The following is a 24964-nucleotide window of genomic DNA, read 5'->3' on the forward strand; positions in this document are numbered from 1 at the left end:
ATTATAGTCTGGAATACCACACCTTGACTGATGTACCCGTGTAAATTCAAACATCCTTAATGCTATTTATCATAGTCAGGAGTACCATACCTTAACAAATGTACCGGTGTTAAAATTCAAGCATCCTTAATGTAATTTATCATAGTCAGGAAAACCATACTTTGACAAATGTACCGGTGTAAATTCAAACATCCTAAATGTTATTTATCATAGTCAGCAATACCATACGTTGACTAATGTACCCGTGTAAATTCAAAAATCCTAAATGTAATTTATCATAGCCAGCAATACTATACGTTTACTCATGTACCCATGTAAATTTAAACATCTTAAATGTTACTTATCATAGTCAGAAATACCATACATTGACCAATGTACCCTTGTAAATTCAAACATCCTTTATGTTATTTATAATAGTCAGATATACCATACCTTGGCTAATATGTCCTGTGTAAATTCAAATATCCTTAATGTTATATCATAGTCAGATATACTATACCTTGACGAATGTACCCGTTTACATTCAAACATCCTAAAAGTTATTTATCATAGTCAGGAATACCATACCTTGACTAATGTACCCGTGTAAATTCAAACATCCTAAATGCTATTTATCATAGTCAGGAGTACCATACCTTGACTTTTGTAAATTCAAACATCCTTACATCCTTTACATTTTCGGAAAAGGTTAACCTAGAAAAAAATATTTGATTATGTTGCTTTTTTCATGGAATAATTCGTACTTGTTTACTTTTTTCGTGTGGCATACTGCCAACTTGCGCTGGCGACTTGTAAGAACAACAGGCCGCACCATTGCCGGTAATAAATAACATGTCAACAAAGTAATAAAGCAATTAATCAATACCTTTGTGATAACAAATAGGGGGTACGTTTTGATAACTGATACTATTAGTCTTTTGACTCGCTAAAATTTAACTAGCGAACTGCGGTGAGTGGGATCTACCGGTATTAGCGAAGACGTAATTGCCACGTTTATTGAACTCGCAATAAAAAACAGTTGAGACATTGGACGGCTTATTTTGATGTTTTGTTAACCAATATCCAACACTGACTGCTCGCGAAAATACCGTGTTTATAAGTAACAATTTTATGAAGAATTGCATTCGTAGTTACAATCTTTACGAGTTAAAAATTAATATCATTGTGATAATGTACGTCCAACAATACGACCATTACTGTCCGATGCAAGTTTTATTTAAGAAAGCAAATTATGAACTAATTAAATTATTAAACATCAAATAGAAATATTTTAAAAATAAACCCATTAAATTTTTTATTCGTGTAATTGCGTAAAATTTGTGCGCTATGGTACGTTTACAAACATACGTAACTATCAGTATTCAAGATCATTATACTTAGTTACATCGCTATTTAATAAATGTACTGATTATATTAAATATTCAACATACATTTCGTTCAAAATTAATTTAACTTGCTTTTGTGTCCTTTATTTTATGCACATTTTTTATTGTAAAATGAAAATCAAACGATACAGCTTCATCTACAAACGATAAAATGCAAACAACAAAATACATTGTATGCAATTATCGAATAAGAAGAGGTGCGGATTCATTGAACACACATAGCCCACTTTACGTCGCATTGAAAGGAAAAAAACATTTCTATATTAAGGCAATTTGAGTTTTAAATATTATAACAGAACGAACAAAGGAATACGCCATTTTTGTGAACGATACGACGCAAACGTAATATAAGCGGCCCAACCAAAAATAAGTTAATAAAACATAAAAATGAACATTGTGTAGTTCTTTAATTTTTTACTCCTATGCATTTACACAGGAAAAATAAAAAAATATATAGCATACATTTACAAAATTATGAAAATAATTTGTATAGTACATTTTATTATCAAACTGGCATGTTATCAACACAAGCGATTTCAAATTTGAAATAACTTTTGTTTCTACGGAGCGGTTCGAGCTGTATGACATTTTTTACATTCTATAAATTATTTAAACTACATAAGGCTTTTCGGTAACCGGTTAATAACCGGTTACTGAAAAAGATTAACCAGTTAATTATATTTGTAACCTCTTGTATCCCTAGTTATTTATACCATAATCAGAAATTCCATACCTTGACTAATGTACCGGTGTAAATTCAAACATCCTAAATGTTATTTATCATACTCAGATGTACCCGTGTAAATTCAAACATCCTTAATGCTATTTACTACAGTCAGAAATACTCTACCTTCAATAATGTTCCTGTGTAATTTCAAACATCCTAAATATTATTTACCATAGTCCGGAATACCATACCTTGACTAATGTACACGTGCAAATTCAAACATCCTAAATGTTATTTATCATTGTCAGAAATACTATACCTTGACTAATGTACCTGTGTCAATTCAAACATCCTAAATGTTATTAATCATATGGTCAGAAATACCATACCTTGACTAAAGTACCCGTGTAAATTCAAACATCCTAAATGCTATTTATCATAGTCAGGAGTACCATACCTTGACTTTTGTAAATTCAAACATCCTTAATGTTATTTATCATAGTAAGAAATACCATACCTTGACTTATGTACCTGTGTAAATTTAAACATTCTTAATGTTATTTACCATAGTCAGATTTACCATACCTTGAATAATGTACTCGTGTAAATTCAAACATTCTTAATGTTTTCTACCACAGTCAGGAATACCATTCCTCGACTAATGTACCCGTGTAAATTCAAACATTCTTATAATGTAATTTATTATAGTCAGGAATACCATACCTAGCCTTATGTACCTGTATACATTAAAACATCCAATATGTTGTTTATCATAGTCAGAAATGCCATACTTAAACTTATGTACCTGTGTAAATTCAAACATCGGTAATGTTATTTACACTGAAAATATATTGGAAAAGCAGTAAAACTTGGTTCATTACTATTGTAACTCAAGTTACAATAGTTTCGACAAAATATATTTATATGAAAATACATGCAAATTAATTTGCAAAACTATTGTATCTTGAGTAACAATAGTGTTGCAATAAAAAGGAAAATATATAACTACTGAGTTTATATGTGCAACACTATTGTATCTATAGATACCATAGTATTGCAATATGACTTTTTGTTTGGATTCAAATATGTTATTGCAACACTAATGTATCTTGAAATACAATAGTGTTGAAATACATTCTTTACATATTTTAGATACAACATTTTTGCAGGATCACTATAAAATTGTACATGTTAATTATATAACTGTGATATTTTTTTTATGGATGCAGGGTATGAAAATATGTACAATTTTAGTGGAAAGTGGTTTTGAGAAAAAATCCTAGTTACAATAGTTTTGCGCCAAACCCTCGAAATGGAAAACTTATATCATATTTCTCGTAAATTACCAAATTATTAGTTTCGTCGAAATCAAATACCAATTAGAGAAACAAGGTATTTATAACCGACCAATGACGAATCACTATGCAACTTTCAATGTACACAGAGCTACGCTACATGTATATTGCAACAATATGGAATTTGAACAGTGGTAGTGTATTCGGGCCTGGAATATAATTGATTGTAAGTTTAAATAAACATTCTGCTAATGCAATTAGTTAAATAACGTTTACTTGTTATGTTAAATAATTATTGCATGATTATTCTTCTGCGCTGTTATATTAATTTGGAGCCGTTAAAGCTTCCGACATTACTTCATCTAGTTCATGTCTGAACAGGAGTATTTTAGCTAATACGCCCATTGCATACAACAACAAAAGCTTTATTATTGCAATGTATAATGTAAGTGTATACATATATGTTACATGCAATGTAGTGTAACCCTTAATGTAAATCTCTTAAAAAGGTGAACCACGGCGGTTCGCGGTGATTTGCGGTGATTCGCGATGATTGCGTTACAGCGAGATACATCGCGCGACGGTCGCCGAGACATCACCCAAATTTTGTTTCGCTCGGAATCACCGCAATTTGTCACGTTGCATCGATTGCGGTGATGCGAGAATCGCGGCAAATATCACGGGTCGCGTAGTGTAATGTCTAGGTCACATTTGAATATGGGTCATGCCGGGTCAAAAACTAGGTCACGGGGTCACTTAGTGCGTTTTTAATTGAAAGTTTGTCCGGACCATAAATGTGTCATTTATAGTTAGATTTTAAAATGATTTGGTACATTTGTTCACCATCATGGGACGTTGTGTCGTGTGTAAAAAGTATGTCGATATCTAAAAAATCAAGGTCACACTTGCAGTTCAAAGGTCAAATGCTTGTCCGGACCATAACTTGTCATTTAATGTGAGATTTTAAAATCATTTGGCAAATTTGTTCATCATCATTGGACGGTGTTTCTCGCGAAAGAATTACGTCGATATCTCCAAGGTCAAGGTCACACTTTGAGTTCAAAGAACAAAAATGGCCATACATGAGCTTGTCCGGGCCATAACTATGCCATTCATTGTGAGATTTTAAAATCATTTGGTGCATTTGTTCACCATCATTGCACAGTGTGTTGCGTGAAAGAATTAGGTTGATATGTCCAAGATCACACTTTGAGTTCTAAGGTAAAAAATGGCCATAATATTAGATGAGCTTGTCCGGGCCATAATGATGTCGTAAATTGTGAGATTTAAAAATCATTTGGCACATTTGTTCGCCATCATTAGAAGGTGTGTCGCGCGAAAGAATTACGTTGATATCTCCAAGGTAAAAATCACACTTTTAGTTCAAAGGTCAAAAATGGCCATAAATGAGCTTGTCCAAGCCATAACTATGTCGTTCATCGTGAGATTTAAAAAAATCATTTGGCACATTTGTTCACCATGATTGAACGGTGTGTTGCGCGAAAGAATTACGTTGATATCTCCAAAGTCAAGGTCACACTTTTAGTTCAAAAGTCAAAAATGGCAATAAATGATCTTGTCTGGGCCATAACTATGTCATTCATTGTGAGATTTTAAAATGACTCTGTACATTAATTTTGTTCACAGGCATTGGAGGGCGTGTCATGTGAAAGAATTCAATAGTTCAACGGTCAAAATGGCTATAAATGATAAACTAATTCTTAAAAATCGCCATAAATTAGATTCTCTTGTTTTGTGAAGACAGCATGCAAAATAGTATGTGTCAATGCGGCACGTGGGGGTATACGTCATGTCTGTGACAAAGCTCTAGTTTATCTTTTCATTGGGTTCTACCAACTTAAATCTAATTTGCTCTTTTTTCTTTACACATCGCACCAGCATTATTTATTCTTCCAGTCACGTTTAAGAAACAAAATACCACAAGTTTGAGTCATACTTAGGGGTCAACTGTCAAACATTGACATGATTCAGATAGTTAATTGAGCTCTCTGGACAATATGCTTGACATGCTGCTGATAAGAATCTAGTTGAAAATACATTTATTATAAAAAATTATTTTTAGGTCATCAAAATTAATTCATTGATTTTTGTAACCATTCTTTTTTAATACCCATAAAAACTGGTTGTTATAACCAGTTTGGATAAAAAAAGTTTACTTACAATTTATTGAAGTGACATTTTGTGAATCAAATGTTAAGTTGCCAAAAAATTATGTATATACCATCTCCATACACTAGGCTTACTTGTACACATTTTGCAATGTTTGCAATGGTATTTTGTCAAAATGTGTGGTTTTCTACAATAAAAATACACTTGGAGACTTTTCTAATGCAACGCTTTTCAAATTTGAATATCTCAGTTATGAGTTAAGATTATGACTCTAAATCAATCAAAGTACTTCAAAATCACTTCGGCATATGACGCAGGCCTGCAGTTATACGTATGATATATTTGTACGCATGTAGATGTTTACTTGTGTCAAACTTTTTCTTTATTTACCATGTATTAATCAAAGTACTGAAAGCACTGGTTTCACGATGCTTCTGAAGAGGATGGATATATAGAGGATATTTGTTGGATTCGGTGGAATATCCATTTTCCCAGAAAAAACAGCGAAACATATTGATATTTTCACTGTTTATTTTTCACTGTTTGAAACAGTGAAATACCAGTTTATTTCACTGATGTTTCTTTATAAATCACCAGAAAGCATAAAATAAATAAGCATCCATTTAAGTTAATCAACATCACCGCAATTGTGTAATTTTTAGCATAGGTGCGTTTACGCACCTATGCTTATGGTATATACCACATTTCGAAAATCCACATCCATCGGTTGCCCTTTATGAAGCCTTACCTGATCAAAAATCAGACGAAATATCTATTTAATTTAGTATATGGTCATTCTTACAATTTTTTTTTGGAAACGTTTTTCTAACGTTTTCTTCCAAGAATATTGCTGACACCGTTTTTAGTGAATTTTTCTAAAACCGTTTTATGTCAAAAAATCTTCTTATAACCTAAAACAAATTTCGTTCGTAAAACAATTCTATCTGCACTATAAATCTCAATCTCCTACGCAGTGGCCTCCCTTATACTAGAAGTTACTGACCGGGCGAAGCAAGGGAAGTAACTGCTGTGAGGAGTTTCTATAAAAATCTGCATTCAGAAATCTGTATTCAGAACTCAATCTGTTGTGCACGTCTGCATCTAACGCTTACCACAAGTTTTACGACAAATTCTTGACGCAGACGAATAGGGTAGCGTCTATTTTCATTTGTGAAAAGAATAGAGAAAAGAATCGATACAGATCTGTCCGTGCTTAAATTTTGAAAGGCTTGGGTAATTATTTTTCATAAGCGTTTCAAACACTGATGTAAATGGAAAGATTATCTATTTAAATAGTCGGTAATTGTTTGAAATTATTGATTTTAGAAATTCGCGGATGGCGATATCGAACTACATTATACCACGTGACGCCATTCTTCCCTGTATCTTGCACCTATGCTTTTAACGCCATCGGCGCTCTCGTTATTGCTTGTCATTTATCCGCAGGTCAATAGTTAATGATTGTGGTGCAATCGTTTTCATTCTTGGACACTGCACTCCCTTCAATGAGATTTATTTACCTAAATATCTCATATTTGAACTTACAATTCTTTTGGGAGTAATGGTTCAGACAACTGGATAAAACAGCAACAATATGCTAACCCATTATTTTTCGAGGAACATAATTGAGAATTCCTGTGCTAGCCCCCAATCACAGTATGTTGGGGTATAATAATAGTCAAATTTTGTTTTTCTTCTCAAAAGATTGTCGTAGATTATAAGTTGAGGAATATATCATCCAAGACTACAACTTTCAGAAAGCCATTTTTTTCATTTATTTTTATTGATAAACAAAATTTTGTAACAATCTATACTATACATAGATAGCTTTAACAGCACAATGTGGCTCACCTGAAACTGATTGTTTCCTAGTGGTGTTAACTAATTTTTCATGAAGATCTAGAAAAAAAAGGCATTGTGAGTATGAACAAACTATTTGCGTCCAACAGATCTAGTTGAGCCTTGTTACCGAGTTCCTACTTTTATTTATTTGAACATTCTGATCAACTGCCATGAAGATCAGGTAAAAAATGAAAGTGTTAACATAGATTTTAATGATTTTAGTTATTGATCAAATGCTTGGAAGCATATCACCCACTTTGGAACGTGACCTGTTAATCACTGAGACTAGACCTTGTGACCTAAATGTTGAATATGCTACTTTCAAGCTTGACTTTGAAATCATTTAAAATAATGTTCTAACCAATTTACAAGTGGATCAAAGAGAGAATGTGACCACTAAAGTATTAACAGACCTTTTCTTATATTTGACCTAGTGCCCTAATTTTTGATAGAATATGAAACCCAAAATGACATAGAGGTGACTAGTTTCATAAGAATCTGGCAAAGAGGTGACACCCAAATTTAAACATTGTAAAATGATATCTTATGTGTTCAAAATAAACTTTGGATAAAATACAACAAAGAGTGATAACAAAAGCTCACCTTGTCACATCATAACAAGTGAGCAAAATAACCAAATCTATGACATCATATAATTGCTCAGTTACTTCCAATAACAATAAAATGTTACTTTTGAAACAAATACAATACCTTCCCTTTCTTACTACAGGCTGTTCTAAAACAAGATAGCCCTGTATCGCTCACCCAAAACTCCTTCTATAGTGTCAAAAACTTGTGTATGATTTGACTTAGTTGTAACCTAGCTTTAGCCTGCACATGACCAACTTGCAAATTCAGCTTTTGATTTGATTAAGATGGACATTGTAAGCAATTTTCATGAAAAGCAGGAAGATAATGTGACCTGTAGAAAGGTAAAGGAAGTTTTCTATATTTTGACCTAATGACCTAGTTTTTGACAAACTACCAAATTTCAAACTGAAACTTTATTTCATCTAGATAACATTCTGTCCAATTTTCATGAAGATCTGGAAGAAAATGTGACCTCTGGAGTGTTCACTAACCTTTTCTGTGATTTGGTTTGTTGACCTAGTTTGGACCACATATGACCTACTTTCAAACTTAACCTAGAATTGACCGAGATGAACATTTACCAACATAAGACAAACAAGGGCTGTTTGTAAAACATGCATGCCCCCCATATGGACTGTCAGTTGTAGTGGTAGCCATTGTGTTAATTCATTTTTACTGTTATGAGTCACTGTGACCTTGACCTTCGACCAAGTGACCTGAAAATCAAAAAGGGTTACCAGTCATGATCAATGTACCTATGAAGTTTAATGGTCCTAGGCGTAAGCATTTTTGAGTTATCATCCGGATACTATTTTACTGTTTTGAGTCACTTTGACCTTGACCTTTGACCTAGTGACCTAAACATCAATAGGGGTAATCTGCAAGTCATGATCAATGTACCTATGAAGTTTCATGATCCTAGACATAAGCATTCTTGAGTTATCATCCGGAAATCATTAAACTGTTTTGACTCACTGTGACCTTGACCTTTTACCTAATGATCTGAACATCAATAGGGGCCATATGCCAGTCATGATCAATGTACCTATGTAGTTTCATGATCCTAGGCCTAAGCATTCTAGTCACTGTGACCTTAACCTTTTATCTAGTGACCTGAGAATCAATAGGGTTCATCTGCCAGTCATGATCAATGTACCTATGAAGTTTCATGATCCTAGGCCTAAGCGTTCTTGAGTTATTATCCAGAAACCATCTGGTGGACGGACCGACTGACGGACTGACCGACATGTGCTAAACAATATACCCCGAACAAGCCACATAAGAAATGCAGCATAACACATTCTAAAAGTAAAATACATCTGTGCAATGATATCTTTTCTTCAAATGGTAAGATGAACAAACAAGAGGGCCTGAAAGGCCCAAAGTCGTTCACCTGGGAAAACAAGATATTATTGGGACAAATATTGTGACCAAAATTCATGAAGATCGGAAAATAAATGTGAACTCGCGAGTGTTAACAATGTTTTACTATAGCAATATAAGGAAAAATGCCCCACCCCCTGGCAGCCATGTTTTTCAACCAATTGTAACCATTTTCGAAATGATCGAAGATATCATTGAGACTTATATTCTGGCCAAATTTTATGAAGATTGGAATATAAATGTGGCATCCACAGAGTTAAAAAGGCAAATGTTGACGGCTCACGACAGCCATAAAGCGATCACAAAAGCTCACCATGAGCACGTTGTGTGATTACACTCAATGTGTTCAAATTTTTCTCACAGGCTTTGCCATTGACCTTTATAGTATGGATGGCTTTGTTATTATTTATTGCTATCATGTACCTGCAATATTGTGTGTAATGTTTACAATACACAAAGCATATGACATAAATAGACTAATTGAGCTTATAATAATTTGATTACTATAGCCAGGTCAATTACATGTAAGGACTTAAAAAACATTTTTGTTGTCCTGATTTCATGAAGACTTGAGATATTTATGCACATAGAGTTTCAAGATATGGGACTATCCACAAATAAAAAGTATTTTTGATCTGTGTTATGCAGGCTCTTTTTCCATGACTGTCAAAGTGAAATTTCCATGTGAAAAGGATGTCATTTTTTTAATTCAACCATTGTGTATAAAGTACGGTTCTGCATTTAATTTGCCATTTTGATAGGAGATAACCAGGGTGACAGAGAAAAGGGATATGCATTTGAGATCTGGTCAGGACATTATATAAAAGTGGTTATATTTTAAAATGTTTAATTACCACATGACCACGGCACGGACTCTAGATCTCCGTGACATGACTAAGGTTCTAAATGAATCTAGTATGAACATTTGAACTTTATCTTTTTAAAACAATAAAAGAATAATATTTGATGTACAAATTTAATCTACCGATGTGTACAGATACTACTTAACATATATTTGACTGTATTGAATGTAGGAACTACTCAACTAGTTAAAATATCCATTAGAAAAATAGATCAGGATATGAAATATTCATTGCCTGAAGCAAAGACCCTGGAGCTATGTTTATATATCTTTAAGCGCACTGATTAAAGAAGTAAAACCATACATTGAGACAACAGAAGTAAAATCATCCCCTCTGAACTATAATTATGTATCATATCTTTTTATCTAGATCTGGATAGGTACACAGCAGGATGTTTAGGTGTGCGCGCTGTGGGAGAGATATAGGAGTTACTTATATATATTTAATTTAATTCACTGAAATTCATCACTGAAATTACAGTATGATCTCATTTGATATAGATGTACATGATTGTATCAAGCAAAATATATTAAATAATTATCAGTATTTGAGTCACTGTGACCTTGACCTTTGACCTAGTGACCTGAAAATCATTAGGGGTCATCTGCGAGTCATGATCAATGTACCTATGAAGTTTCATGATCCTAGGCATAAACGTTGTTGAGTTATCATCCGGAAACCATTTTACTATTTCGGGTCACCATGATCTTAACCTTTGACCTAGTGACCTGAAATTCAATAGGGATCATCTTCGAGTCATGATCAATGTATCCATGAAGTTTCATGATCCTAGGCATAAGCGTTCTTGAGTTATCAGCCGGAAACCATTTAACTATTTCGGGTCACCGTGACCTTGACCTTTGACCTAGTGATCTCAAAAGGGGTCTGCGAGTCATGATCAATGTACCTATGAAGTTTCATGATCCTAGACGTAAGCTTTCTTGTGTTATCATCCGGAAACCATTTTACTGTGTCAAGTCACCATGACCTTGACCTTTTACCTAGTGACCTGAAAGTCAATAGGGGTCATCTGCGAGTCATGATCAATGTACCTAAGAAGTTTCATAATCATAGGCGTAAGCATTCTTGAGTTATCATCTGGAAACTAATTTTTCAAAGTTGAGTCACTGTGACCTTGACCTTTGACCTAGTGACCTGAAAATCATAAGGGGTCATCTGCGAGTCATGATCAATGTACCTATGAAGTTTCATGATCCTAGGCATAAACGTTGTTGAGTTATCATCCAGAAACCATTTTACTATTTCGGGTCACCGTGACCTTAACCTTTGACCTAGTGACCTGAAATTCAATAGGGATCATCTGCGAGTCATGATCAATGTACAGTACAGCCAACGCGGCACAAACATAATCCGTGGCTATGCCACGCGGCCGAATCGTGTGTTAACGCGGCTTATCGCCGTGGCACTTGGCATCGATCCGCGCAACGACGCCGAGTCTGTATTAACCTCGCGTACTTTCGCGGAGTAAATCCGCCGCATACGTACGCGGCGGATGGAGTGAAACGATATCCACCTACATGTACATACATGTATGTGTAGTGTAGAAACCAAGATTTACGCTGGTTTCATAATTATTATTTTCACGTTTTAATAAGCGATATGACACGTTATGCGCTTTAACAAATTATCGTTGGATTAATTACACGCAACTGTTAATGTTTCGTTCGTTTATCAAATTATCATTAATAAATTTGTAATCCGAAACACACTTCTGAATTTTAATGCTTACGCGACCTTTGGCAAATTCTAGCGTCAAATAAACAGTGCTTAAATATCCTTTGTTTCATAAAAAGCGCTCGAAAATTATGCAGACATGTAAAACGTCGTTTGCAAAGTGTGGGTGTATTTTGTGTTGTAGAAATACATGAACATCACGCCAGGCGTAAATCGCGTGTTCAGTGGGGAAAAAACGCCCCGATTAGACGTTATTTCATCATCTCTTTAAATAGTAACAAATGCAACAATGTATTTGATACTTAAAGAAATATGGAGAATGTTTGTGTATCGTAAATATTTACCAGCATTTGCTTTAAAACTGGAATATACGGGATTATCGGGTAATTAGTAGCGATATTAACTGTATACCGTAAAAATCCAGTCATAAGTCGAGATTTTTTACCTCCAAAATTTGATTAAAAATACAGTATCGACTTATGAGGTCGACCACGAAAAAAATTAATGAAATTCGACGAAGATTGATCCCCGCGGCAATTGTTGTTGTTGTGTATAAAAAAAAAATCGTTGATTTACGACACATGAAATGTCGTCTTTTAACTGATTCTTACCAATTAATATAACCACAGTTTGCAACATTTCCATTGTTTTTATTTTCATAATTTAATCCAAAGTTTTCATGTTAGCAGGTGTTTTTTATAACTGAACGTGTAAACAAAAGATCAGGTCATTTTTAAAGTCGAGTGATATTTGGCAACCTGTGTGAATTGACAGTTTGACGTCATCAAAGGAAAGCCGCTTCCTGTCAAGAAGCCATAAAGCATCACCCTTCTCGCCGATAAATTAAGATTCATTTAATTTGTGAAGCGACATGTTTAACCAATCGCGAGTTTGTTATTCACTGGTAATCGTCCAATTATGTTTGAGCACGTGCATAACTCCGCCTTTTAAACTGTTATGTAGAACAAAGGTGGAGTTAGCGGTCTATTGGTTATGTAAATCATTGTAATAAAAACGTGTTTTACCGAGGAAGTAATCAATTGTTTTGATAGATAAAAAGTCCAAAGATTTGATTACAGTGATCACAGTTTGTCATCGGTTTATAAGTTTGTGGATTAATACTAGCGTGGGCAATTTAGTGCAAACTTTATAATAGTTTATTAATTTGACTAACACATTTGATTTGTGAAAATGCCTGGAAAACGCAAATGCAATTCGAATGACAATGCGTTTAAAATACGTGTGATATAATTTGCAGAGCAATCAAATAATAATACTGCTGCTGAACGCAAGTTTTGTGTTTCGTATGTCGTTGTGTAAATTAAGATGTACATGTATATACGTCTTGTTTTTCTATGTTGTTGATTTTTTATTTTTATATGGTTCGTAATGATTTGCTTGTCTATATTTTATCTATTATTTTTGATTTCCTAAATATATATCGTATTTTCCGCTATGTCTACGTCGCACAGGGCTATAATGACGTAATGTATGGAATAAAAACTTCCCGTACATTTAAAATGGCGTCTGTTTATGAAATTCGTGGACGGACAATTTCTGACTCGACTTATGACTTGGACATATTCAAAATCTCCGATTTTCGTATCATTTTTTACCCCCCGACTTATGAGCGGGTAGACTTATGACTGGATTTTTACGGTAATATGAACAAAATAAAACGTGTTCATATACGCATATTCAAACAATAGTTATAATAAGCTGATAATTAACAAAACAACAAATACGTCTTCACCGTCTTGATTATTGATGTGGCTTCAAACTGCTAATTTTCTCAGCTTAAATATAATAGCAAAATCAACATGCAAATAATTTATCCACCATATGCTGGAGCCTTGACCACTTGTATGTGCGAAAACATAATTATGTGACCTTGTTTATGTGTGAAATACATACACTACGGGCGGGAAACAAACTTAATTGGCCAGACACATTAACTTTGCTTACATGTATATGCTAATACAATCTGCGCACAATAAATTTATTATGATTTTAATTATTATTATAATTTTTCTTTCAAAATTTGTTAACTACATGTAACTAATAATTGTAAAAAGATTTTTTATTTCATGATGCGCATCTACTTGGCATTATGTCGCGGATCGCGGCATGCCTCGGCGGACAGATGCGAAGCTTCGCAGCGAAATGCGACTTGCTGCCGCATACTGACGCGGCTTCAACGACTGACGCGGTTGATTCGTTTTGCCTTGCCGCCGCGGATCGCGAAATACGTTTGTTCCGCGTTGGCTGTACTGTATCTATGAAGTTTCATGATCCTAGGCATAAGCATTCTTGAGTTATCAGCCGGAAACCATTTAACTATTTCGGGTGACCTTGACCTTTGACCTAGTGACCTCAAGAAGGGTCATCTGTGAGTCATGATCAATGTATCTATGTAGTTTCATGATCCTAGGCATAAGCGTTCTTGAGTTATCATCCGAAAACCATTTTACGATTTCAGGTCACCGTGACCTTGACCTCTGACCTTGTTACCTGAAAATCAATAGGGTTCATCTGTGAGTCATGATCAATGAACCTATGAAGTTTCATGATCCTAGGCATAAGCGTTCTTGAGTTATCATCCGGAAACCATTTGACTATTTCGGGTCACCGTGACCTTGACCTTTGACCTAGTGACCTGAAAATCAATAGTGGTCATCTGCGAGTCATGATCAATGTACACATGAAGTTTCATGATCCTAGGCATAAGCGTTCTTGAGTTATCATCAGGAAACCATTTTTACTATTTCGGGTCACCGTGACCTTGCTCTTTGACCTAGTGACCTCAAAATCAATATGGGCCATCTGCGAGTCATGATCAATGTACCTATGAAGTTTCATGATCCTAGGATAAGCATTCTTGAGTTTTCATACGGAAACCATCTGGTGGCAGACATACGGACCGACATGTGCAGAACAATATACCCTCTCTTCTTCGTCGGGGGGCATAATAATACAGTAGCATGAACCAACAAGGGAGGCAACTTGTTATATCACAATTTGGCAGTGTATAAAAAGTGGTTCTTAATTATCTCGCTAAACATGGGTCTAAATTACGTTTAAAAGCTATTTTCTGATTGGATGAAACAGTCCAAAATCATCCAATAAATAAAGTTGAGAGACATGTGTTTATCTTACGGAACATGCAATGCCATGCCGCATTTATAAAGTAAATCTCGTCAATCAAAAAGTTTGTTATGTTGTTTTTTTGCAGTCATAGACAGTGTTCCTGGCTGAAAACGATGCAATATTACTTTTAAATCATCCATGCATTAGTTTTTAGCAAGAAAGAGGTAGAATATTACCAGTAGTGTAAAACATATTTTTTTTATTTTAACTTGTGTCTGCTTCAATTTAACGAGTGGTTACGGAAATTACCGATTGTGCAAAATGATGATGTATCGACAGACATATGCAAAACGAAAGAATAGCTTGCATATTTCAAGTTTATCAGCCTTGAAATCACCTATTAATCAAATGAGAATCGAAATTATTAAAATATAAACCAGTAATCTTCATTAACACCAAAATATTTGGGCACAACCATCATATTTTTTGGAAACCATGACGTAGTTTTTTTCGGAAACTGACGATTGGTGATTGTCATAACCATATGGAAAATTTCATCACTGACAAGTTTCGTTTCTAATGTTTTTCTCAAATATTTTTCCACAAAATTATTGTATACCATTACACTAATGAATGACAAGTAATAATTCCTTGATTTTGGGAAGGGACAATGTCTATAAATGCTTATAAAAACGCATTAAGGCTAAACTTACGTGCATAAAATATTGAAAAATAGATCATAAATCAAGTGCAGACAAGTGTTCGTTTTATCCGATATATTCATTCATCCACATTGCTCAGACACTCAATTATATTGGAAATTATTACGAATATCTTATAAAACTTGCATTATTTATTTTTATCTTTAAACTTCCATTTCATAAATGTTTTTTTTTTTATAAACGTCGTCAATTATTAATTGTATATAGATTTCTCTAAAGTTTGAAAAACATTTAGGCAAATATTTCTCATGTAAGATTAAATGCAAATAATTAATAAAATATTCCCTTTTAATCAGTATGTTGGTTTATCGGTCAATAACAATATCACTTTGAACATAGAATTATTTAAAAGTTATAACAAACATTAAATGTTCTCCGAACAAATGATTCATAACACATATAACAGATTGATATGAAGATATGAACAAATCAAGGTTGCTAGGTTGCCCGCCTAGAATGGTCCTGTTAGTATGGAAGTACTTGATATATAAATTTATTAGCCTGTCAGTGTTGTAAAGACATAAAATATTTTATGAATGTCTCAAAGAGTAGAATTATTTTGCATTTAGTAAAAAAAAGGCAACATTTAACCCTTAAGTGGCTGGCAAGAACTTGTGGCTGAATACAACTTAAAAGAGGCATTATGCTTCTTGAAAATAAAAGGAAACATCATTATATATGAATTTTCTGATTAAAAGTGTTATTTTTAGTGAATAGGGGAAATACATTTTCAAGAATAAACAATATAATTATTAATGTTTTGGCGAAGTGCATCATAGTATTATCATAGTACCAGTTTTGGTCTAAAAATCCTGTAACATTTTTTAAATTTCATAACCCCTTGTTGCGAAAAAAAAATCATGAAAAATAGAATTTTCAGAGTAACCTATTGAAATAAAATAAAAAAAGGCTTAATTAGACCCTAGATATTATTTTTGCAATCATTTTTCATCAATTACAAATGTTTAAAAAAAAAAATTGTTTCATGCTACTCATGGTACCAGTTTTTGTCAGAAAATTAATTACATTTTTTAAAAATGCGTTACCCGCTTGTTGCCAAAAAATTCATAAAAACTATAATTTTCAAAGATATCCTTTAAAACAAAAAGAAAATGCCTTCTTAAACCTTAAATATTATTCCTTCAAGCATTTTACATCAATTATTTATGTTTGAAAAAATCATTGGTTCATGCTAAATACTGTTTGATATACTGTAAATAATGTAACTACACATCCAAGTAGTGAGTCCATCAAACTATTGCAACCGAAACACCTGGTGTGCCAAAGCACCAGCCGAAGTCAAATGCCTCCTGACTTAGTGCATTTTACTATTTATTTTTGTATGCATTTGTATGTGTTTGAAAAAATGTATAATCTTAAATGACATCTTTTGACCATGCATGTCCTAGATTTCAAAATCCAGGCCCTGGTCTGACACATTGGTAACATTAAGGTCGCGGTGGTGTAGTGGATGAGGTGTCTGCCTAGCGATCGGGAGTTCGTGGGTTCGCTCCTTACTCGGGGAGCAATCTCGTTATCTCCTCCACAGACACCAAGTACTGGTTCTTCCCAGGAAACAGACTCGACAATGTCCACATCTGCCTATAATAGGCCTTCCTGTAATAGTCAGCAATTGACTGTAGGAAGTACAAAGTAGAAGAAGTAGAAGTTAATGTTAAACTGTTACCAGGCTTCTGAATTTAATAAGCCAGGTCACAGGAAAAGGGCGGTCTAATCAGTATCCAATTGAAATATTTGTCATTGTCAGAAAACCGCTCTTAAGCAAACAGCTTTCAAGCGACTGCAGGCGGAACTGGATCTAAACTGGCGTCAATCGCCTTAAATGTCTCTTTTAATGGGATACAGATCATTTAAAGTGATATTATGGGCATCTAACAGTTTATAGGTGTCTTTAGCAACTGTTGTTTATTTTTGGTGTTTATACTTCATATTCACTTATATGTTAATGCAGCATCAACATACTAATGTCACAGAGTTACAAATATTATTATATTATGATTTGATTTTTGATTGAGTACATTATAAATTCATACAATACAATAGTTACAGTTTTAAAGATATTGAATTGATTTCTGTGAATCTGTTTGAATATGATTTCTTTGTCTACTGAATTGCAGTAGAAGGTTACTTGGAACCACATGTTTAACTTGATATTGATTACATTGTGTTAGTTACAGTCTTGGAAGTCTTCTCATGTTAAATTCACACTCAATATGCAGACTGTATGCTGAATGTATGCTTATCAGCTCTAGCTATTAAGAATGACTGTGACTAAAGATTCTTAGACTAGGTGCTAATTAATTACAGTCTTATAGAAGTAAGGAAGTAAGGTACTGTATGTTGGATGAGAGATGGATATGATTGGTCAGTGAGATGTGTGGGTGTGACTTGGCATTAAGGATCTGTATTATCGATGGATGAATGAGAGATAAGATTGGTCAGTGAGATGTGTGGGTGTGACTTGGTTCTAGGGATGAAAGGGTTTTCAATAGTGACAAGTTAGTTTTATGAAGGAAGGAAGTGGAGGTCAGTGAGAAAAAGTTAGAAAGTGAGTTACAAGTTAGAGAGAGACAGTTGGAAATAGGAGGATGGAATTTGTTAAATAAGATCTGATAAGAATGTAATAGAGTTAAGAAGGAATGCTTAAGAATGCAATATAGGAAGATGGAATTTGTCGAAAATTATGTGAACTATAAATGAATAAAAGAGTAAGCGCAGAAAGCGAGTTATGTTATGCCATTAATAACAAGGGCATAGATTTCCCCCGGTCCGGTTACACTAAAACAATATCCCGGAGAGAGAAAAATAATGCATTTGAATATCGACTGTACTTTCATTTGACAACTGATCATGCATGTACGTTTTGAACCTAAATTTAGTTTTAGTGCAGATTCGTTCATACGACACAAAGACACAATTTTGTTTTACGGATCATTTCAGCTTACAGGACTGAGTGGGTCACGTAAGAATATCGAATATAAAATATATTTTTATAAACAACTGGTAGCAAGATGAGTTGCAGAAAATTTATCAGTAACCACAATTTAACTAACTCTTTTGATCTGTTAATTCTTTTCAGCTCAATTCAACAGGTCAAAATGCCCATACTATCACTTTAACTTTAAAGGGATTTTTTCACGTTTTGGAACATTGACAAAAATTGAAAAAAGTTCTATCGGATTCGCAAATTTTTGTTTTAGTTATGAAATTTTTAGGAAACAGTATTACTGAACATTTACCAATCCATGGTCTAATTTAGCCATTATATGCATCTTTTAACGATTTAAAAATTATAAAGCGTTGCAACGCGAAACGATTGAATAATTTGGAGAGTTATGTTGTTGTTGTTTAATTGTTTGAAACTACGAAGATTGCTTATATTAGGTATAAAATACACCAACCATTTATACTTGGCAGAATAGTCGAGCAGGCTAATGCGTTTTTACTCCAGGACTAAGGGGGTCACTGGTTCGAGCCCTGCTGCGGACTACTTTTTTTTGAAGAATTTTATTCTGGATTTTTAACTGGAGCTTTTAAGATCCAATGCTTACATTTATCAATATAGAGCATTTAATGACTAACTTCAAAACCTGTCAAAATCTGTGAAAAGGCCCCTTTAACATAATATCTACTCCTATAAATATGAGGTCGATATACATGGACTAAATGGTAAATTACGTCTAATTATTTGGACTATGATGATATCAACTACTTTAAAATAGAAAGAAGAAAGAATTCATACAAACCAGTAATTTGAGTAAAGAGTTTGTAATCAATGTTGTATTTCAGGACAGCTTGGTGATATGCAAATCCAATATGAAATGTTGATATCAGGTATCATAGCCATTCAATAAGTCGCAAAATGCTCGAACAAAATTTATAAAGCAAAATGTGACTTAAATTAATAACTAAAATTACCAGTATCATCAGTATGCCAGTTTTGCCCTGTCAAGCTGTCGAGATCCAGAAAGTGCTTCATTCACATTGAATATATTCTTTGAATTCCATTTATTGTTGCATAACTAAATAGCGAAACAAGCTGATTTAAGCTGTAAGAAAGTTTTAACACAAGTGTTATCAAGTCTCTCATGGGCGAAGCCATTGTTGTAGAAAGTGATCCATTCACATCGAATATATCCTTCTAATTCCATCCATTGTTGTCATTAGCGGAGATTTAGTGAAAAAATAATTCATATATCATAAATGACAGCTTCTAAATAGCGAAACAAGCCAATTTATGCAGTAAGAAAGTTTTGACTCGAGACTCTCATGGGGGCGGCCGTTGTTGAATGTTGAAACAGTAACGACAACTCTGCTAGGAGAATGTTATCAATAAAAATCAACGAGGTCGAGGTATTTCAATTAGAAAAATCGAGTTATCTCAATCGGACTGGCTCGGTCTTTTACATAGGTCGCCATTGTGAAGAATTTTTTTATGGTTATCAAACCTTAGACGATGCTGTTGCAGCATCGTCAAAAAAGATGAAACCATACATTCCCCATGTGCTTAAAGTCCAATCGTTGCGGATGAATGATTTTATCATGATCTTTCCCAGAATGTAGTCAAATGATCACATGTTAAATTTTTATGAAAAATCTTATCTCATAGCTGAGATATTTAAGTTTGAAAAGTGTTGCATTAGGAAATTCTGCAAGTGTATGATATCCATGGTACAGATCATGAGATGTAAACGCATGTGTTGTCGGATCATTGTAACACATTAGAACACACAAGAGATCACAATATTGGCAGTGTTGTTACAACATATAATGTTATTTTTCTGCGCAATAAATAAACAATTAACGCATATTAGAGGCTAAACTTTTTGTAAGTATTTGTTGCTATTAAAGCGGAGAGGAATTCAAATTAGGTTTAAATAAAGCATGATTTAAGCAGTGTTCTTGCTTGTAATCTCAGTTATAGTGCAACACAGGTTACTGCTCTATCATTGTATAATCCGGTGATGCTTAGAATAAAAGAACGGAATTGCTTGCAGAGAAGTTATTTTATTCATGCCGAGCAAAATATATTACAAAACAATAGGACAGTAACATGTATTTATCCCCACGCTTTTTGAAAAAAAGGTGGGGATATTGTGGTGATCTCCGCCGTCCGTCCGTCCGTCTGTCCGTCCGTCTGTCCGTCCGTCTGTCCGTCCGTCCTGGCCACTATCTCCTCCTACACTAAAAGCACTAGAACCTTGAAATTTACACACATGGTAGCTATGAGCATATGTGCGACGGTGCACTATTTGGAATTTTGATCTGACCCCTGGGTCAAAAGTTATAGGGGTTGGGGTGGGGCCGCGTCAGAAATTATCACTCATTTTTTTAGGTTATTTTACATTTACTTCTTTATTTCTACACCGATTCACTTCAAATTGATACTGGACCTCACCTATGACAATACGGTCAATCTCAACCATGCATGGCCCCATTCCCAACCCTGGGGCGCCCCGCCCACATAGGCCACACCCACCAAAAATTTCCATTTACTATAATTTTTTCATTTCTACACGGATTCACTTCAAATTGATACTGAACTTTTGTTATGACATTAGGGTCAATCTCAACTATGCATGGCCCCAATCCCAACCCTGGGGCGCCCGCCCACATAGGCCACACCCACCAAAAAAATCCATTTACTATAAAAAAAATTTAGGTTATTTTACATTAACTTCTTCATTTCTACACTGATTCACTTCAAATTGATACTGAACCTCTCTTATGACAAAACGGTCAAACTCAACTATGCATGGCCCCGTTGCCAACCCTGGGGCGCCACGCCCACATAGACCACACCCGCCCAAAATTGCCTTTTACTATAATTTCTTCATTAATACACTGATTCACTTCAAATTGATACTGAACCTCTCTTATGACAATACGGTCAATCTCAACTATGCATGGCCCCATTACCAACCCTGGGGCACCCCGCCCACATAGGCCACACCCTCCCAAAATTGCCTTTTACTATAACTTCTTTATTTTTACACCCATTCACTTCTAATTGATACTGAACTTCTCTTATGACAATACAGTCAATCTCAACTATGCATGGCCCCATGATCAACCCTGGGGCGCCCTTGGGTCAAACATGCGGCGTGGGGATACGCGTCGGCCTCTGCCGCGCCATTTCTAGTTTTGTTTATCATAACCCATAGGTACCCATTTTAAAAAGAAATAATGAAATATAATTGCTACAAGGCTGCATTTTTAGAGGTAATGAATCTGATGTTTGACATTTGATGTCTTAATAGTGATGTCATGAGCACTTGTGTTTAATATGTGTAAAATGTTTTTTTCTGTTCATGTTACTTTTTGTGTCTAAAATATATTACATCTTGCTATGCAATAGATTTGTTGAACCTGCCTCTATTGAAATAAAAATGATTGCCTTGATAGTGGATTCAGACACATATGACCTACCTCCAAACATCCACTGATATAACCACTCACTGTTGACGTTATACAAAAACAAACTGGCATGCATGTATTTGTATGATGATATATACATGTAATACCATGCACACATATTTTAAATGAGATTTCAATATGCAGACACTTCTGCATGTGTGAATTCAGGCCTAAATATTGTTTGCTTTATAAATGATACCAATTATGTGCTTAAACAATATATGCATTACTTCAGCAGGATTAAGGACATAAAACATGGAAGACAAATGCCTTAAAGCAATAGACCATTACCTTTGCGTTATTGTGCAAGGTCAAGGTCATCCTTCAAGGTCAAAGGTCAAATACATGGGTCAAAATCGCTCATTTAATGTCACTTTTGCAATATTGAAGCTAGCAGCTTGATATTTGACATGCATGTGTATCTCATGGAGCTGCACATTTTGAGTGCTGAAAGGTCAAGGTCATCCTTCAAGGTCAAAGGTCATATATATGGGGACAAAGTGTTTCACAAAGACATCGCTTGTTTTTATCTGAATGTGGACACACATTCTTTTTTATTTTTAAGTATTTGAAAACTTAGTGGTATTACAGTAATGTGCGCTTATGGTTTGTTTTGTACTGACCATAGCTTATTATGGACTGTATATTTTATTGAAACATATGACATGTCATAGGGTTGATAATAAAAGGTTCCTGAAAAATGCTTTGATATCACTATGAAGAGAATTTTATTAACACATATTTGTTAAAATAAATATGTATACATTTGCATATTTATCTGCAACTACAAATGTTCCATCGCCCTTTGCAATTATGGTAAAACATTGTACGTGTTTTTCTGTGTCGAAAACTTTTTCTTAGAGAGAGAAAGTGTCGCTTTGAAGAATTGTTCCATGGCGGAAAAGAAAGGCTTTCTAATCTGTGTTTGTACACACCAAATATATAATTCAAATTGTCATGGATGTTAAATTTTAACATTGCTTCCAACATATTTCAAAATGTCTTTCACAATATTTATCGTGCTAATGTTGTATGAATGCATGATTTGAAAAATGTAAACATTAAGAAGAACACTTTTAGCTTTTCTGTCATAGTTAAACATATTTGAGAACAAAAACACTAACATTATTTTTGATATAGTTGCAGAATGAGAGAATGTCTTTAAACGACCTGATCGAGCTGTTGAAGAAGAGCCACAAAACTGTAAAAGATGTGAACAAGCCTGGAGAGCTAATTTATAAAGAGATGGATGAGACCCTAGCAAAAGCTCTAAAGATATTAGAGGCTAGGATACAGGATTTAGAAGAACGCCATGAAAACACTGAAACGCGAGTACAAGTTTTAGAAGAACGCCATGAAAACACTGAAACCCAAGTACAAGATTTAAAAGAACGCTATGAAAACACTGAAACTGAGGTTACAGATTTAAAAGAACGCAATGAAAACACTGAAACCGAGGTAAAAGATTTAAAAGAACGCACTGAAAATACTGAAACTCAGGTAAAAGATTTAAAAGTACGCAATGAAAACACTGAAACCGAGTTAAAAGATTTAAAAGAACGCACTGAAAATACTGAAACCGAGGTAAAAGATTTAAAAGAACGCAATAAAAACACTGAAACCCTAGTACAAGATTTAGAAAAACGCCATGAAAACACTGAAACCCGAGTACAAGCTGTAGAAGAACGCCATGAAAACACTGACACGCGAGTACAAGATTTAGAAGAACGCACTGAAAACATTGAAACCAAGGTGAACGATTTAAAAGAACAAAATGAATACATTGAAACCAAAGTCCAGGATTTAAAAGAACGCTCCAAAAGCAACATACAGGCAGTGAACCAAATTGAACAAGAAGAATATGAACGAGGCGTAGCAGGTTTGTACATGTAATTGGGTTTGCTTTTTACACATTCGTCTCAATATAAGTTATACCCCATATACATGTACATTTTTATTATTTTATAAACTACAATAACTGTTTGATGTGCTCTCAATATTTGACAATCCATATTTCATAAACAAATCTAAGTTCATTTTAGTTATTGAGCTACACTTCCGAACTGTTCATCAGCATTAAGTTCTGGTAATTCATCCAAATTAATAGGCAATATTAATTAACTTCTGATGGAATTCACTCTGAACTTTACATAAGGCTTATGTAATTTTACAGGGAAAGGCTCATAACTCTGTTCTGCAATTATGCTAATTATAAACACTTAATTTTTCAACTGAGAAAATCAAGATGAAGTGTACTGTACAAAACCGTTATAGTGGCTTATTAATGTGTACTTATTCTAAAAAAAATACCATTTGACAAATTCCGAGGACAATATAAATGCAGTATGTCCATATATGTCCATATTTTGTACACGCTAAGATAACATTTAGAATGTTACGTTCATATAATATCTATTAATCAATATTAAAAAAGTCATTAGTTTTTTTTTCAAAATAAGGGCTGTTAGAGGGCCCCATTCCAAATGGTTTAGGTTTGCTGGTAAGAATACTAAATCTGTGTTGGTACAACATGTATTCATTTGAAACTTAATACATCAATTTGTTGTCATTGTGTAAGGCCCTTGCAAATAAATTAAGCAGAATTATGCCCCATAAAGGAACTCAGAAAAATATTGGCTTGTTAAAGGATACGTATCAATCAAGATAAATATAAAACATGCTTATTATTTTGCATTCAATTTTTGTAAAATGTTAGTAAAGTTTTTAAAAGGGGGACTTTATTTATCTAAAAGCTGGAATGTCAGAATGGTATGGTGTTAGTTTTTGCCTTTGAAGGTCATGAATTCCAATTCAGGTGAAGGCAATATGTTTTGTTCTTTTTATTCACCCTATATTGTAGTCACCC

The 24964-nt window shown here is 34.2% G+C and overlaps 1 protein-coding gene across 1 annotated transcript in view; it reads left to right on the top strand.

Moving 5' to 3' along the window:
* The window catches only part of LOC127845914 (uncharacterized), a 58414-nt gene that overhangs the window by 17767 nt on the left and 15683 nt on the right, over window positions 1-24964 (top strand). The window contains exon 4 of the mRNA XM_052377092.1: window positions 23239-23977. Within this exon, the coding sequence (XP_052233052.1) occupies window positions 23239-23977 (739 nt within the window). The remainder of the gene's footprint in view (window positions 1-23238; window positions 23978-24964) is intronic.

The sequence above is a fragment of the Dreissena polymorpha genome, chromosome 9 (assembly GCF_020536995.1).
Source record: "Dreissena polymorpha isolate Duluth1 chromosome 9, UMN_Dpol_1.0, whole genome shotgun sequence".
Classification (NCBI taxonomy): Eukaryota; Metazoa; Mollusca; class Bivalvia; order Myida; family Dreissenidae; genus Dreissena; species Dreissena polymorpha.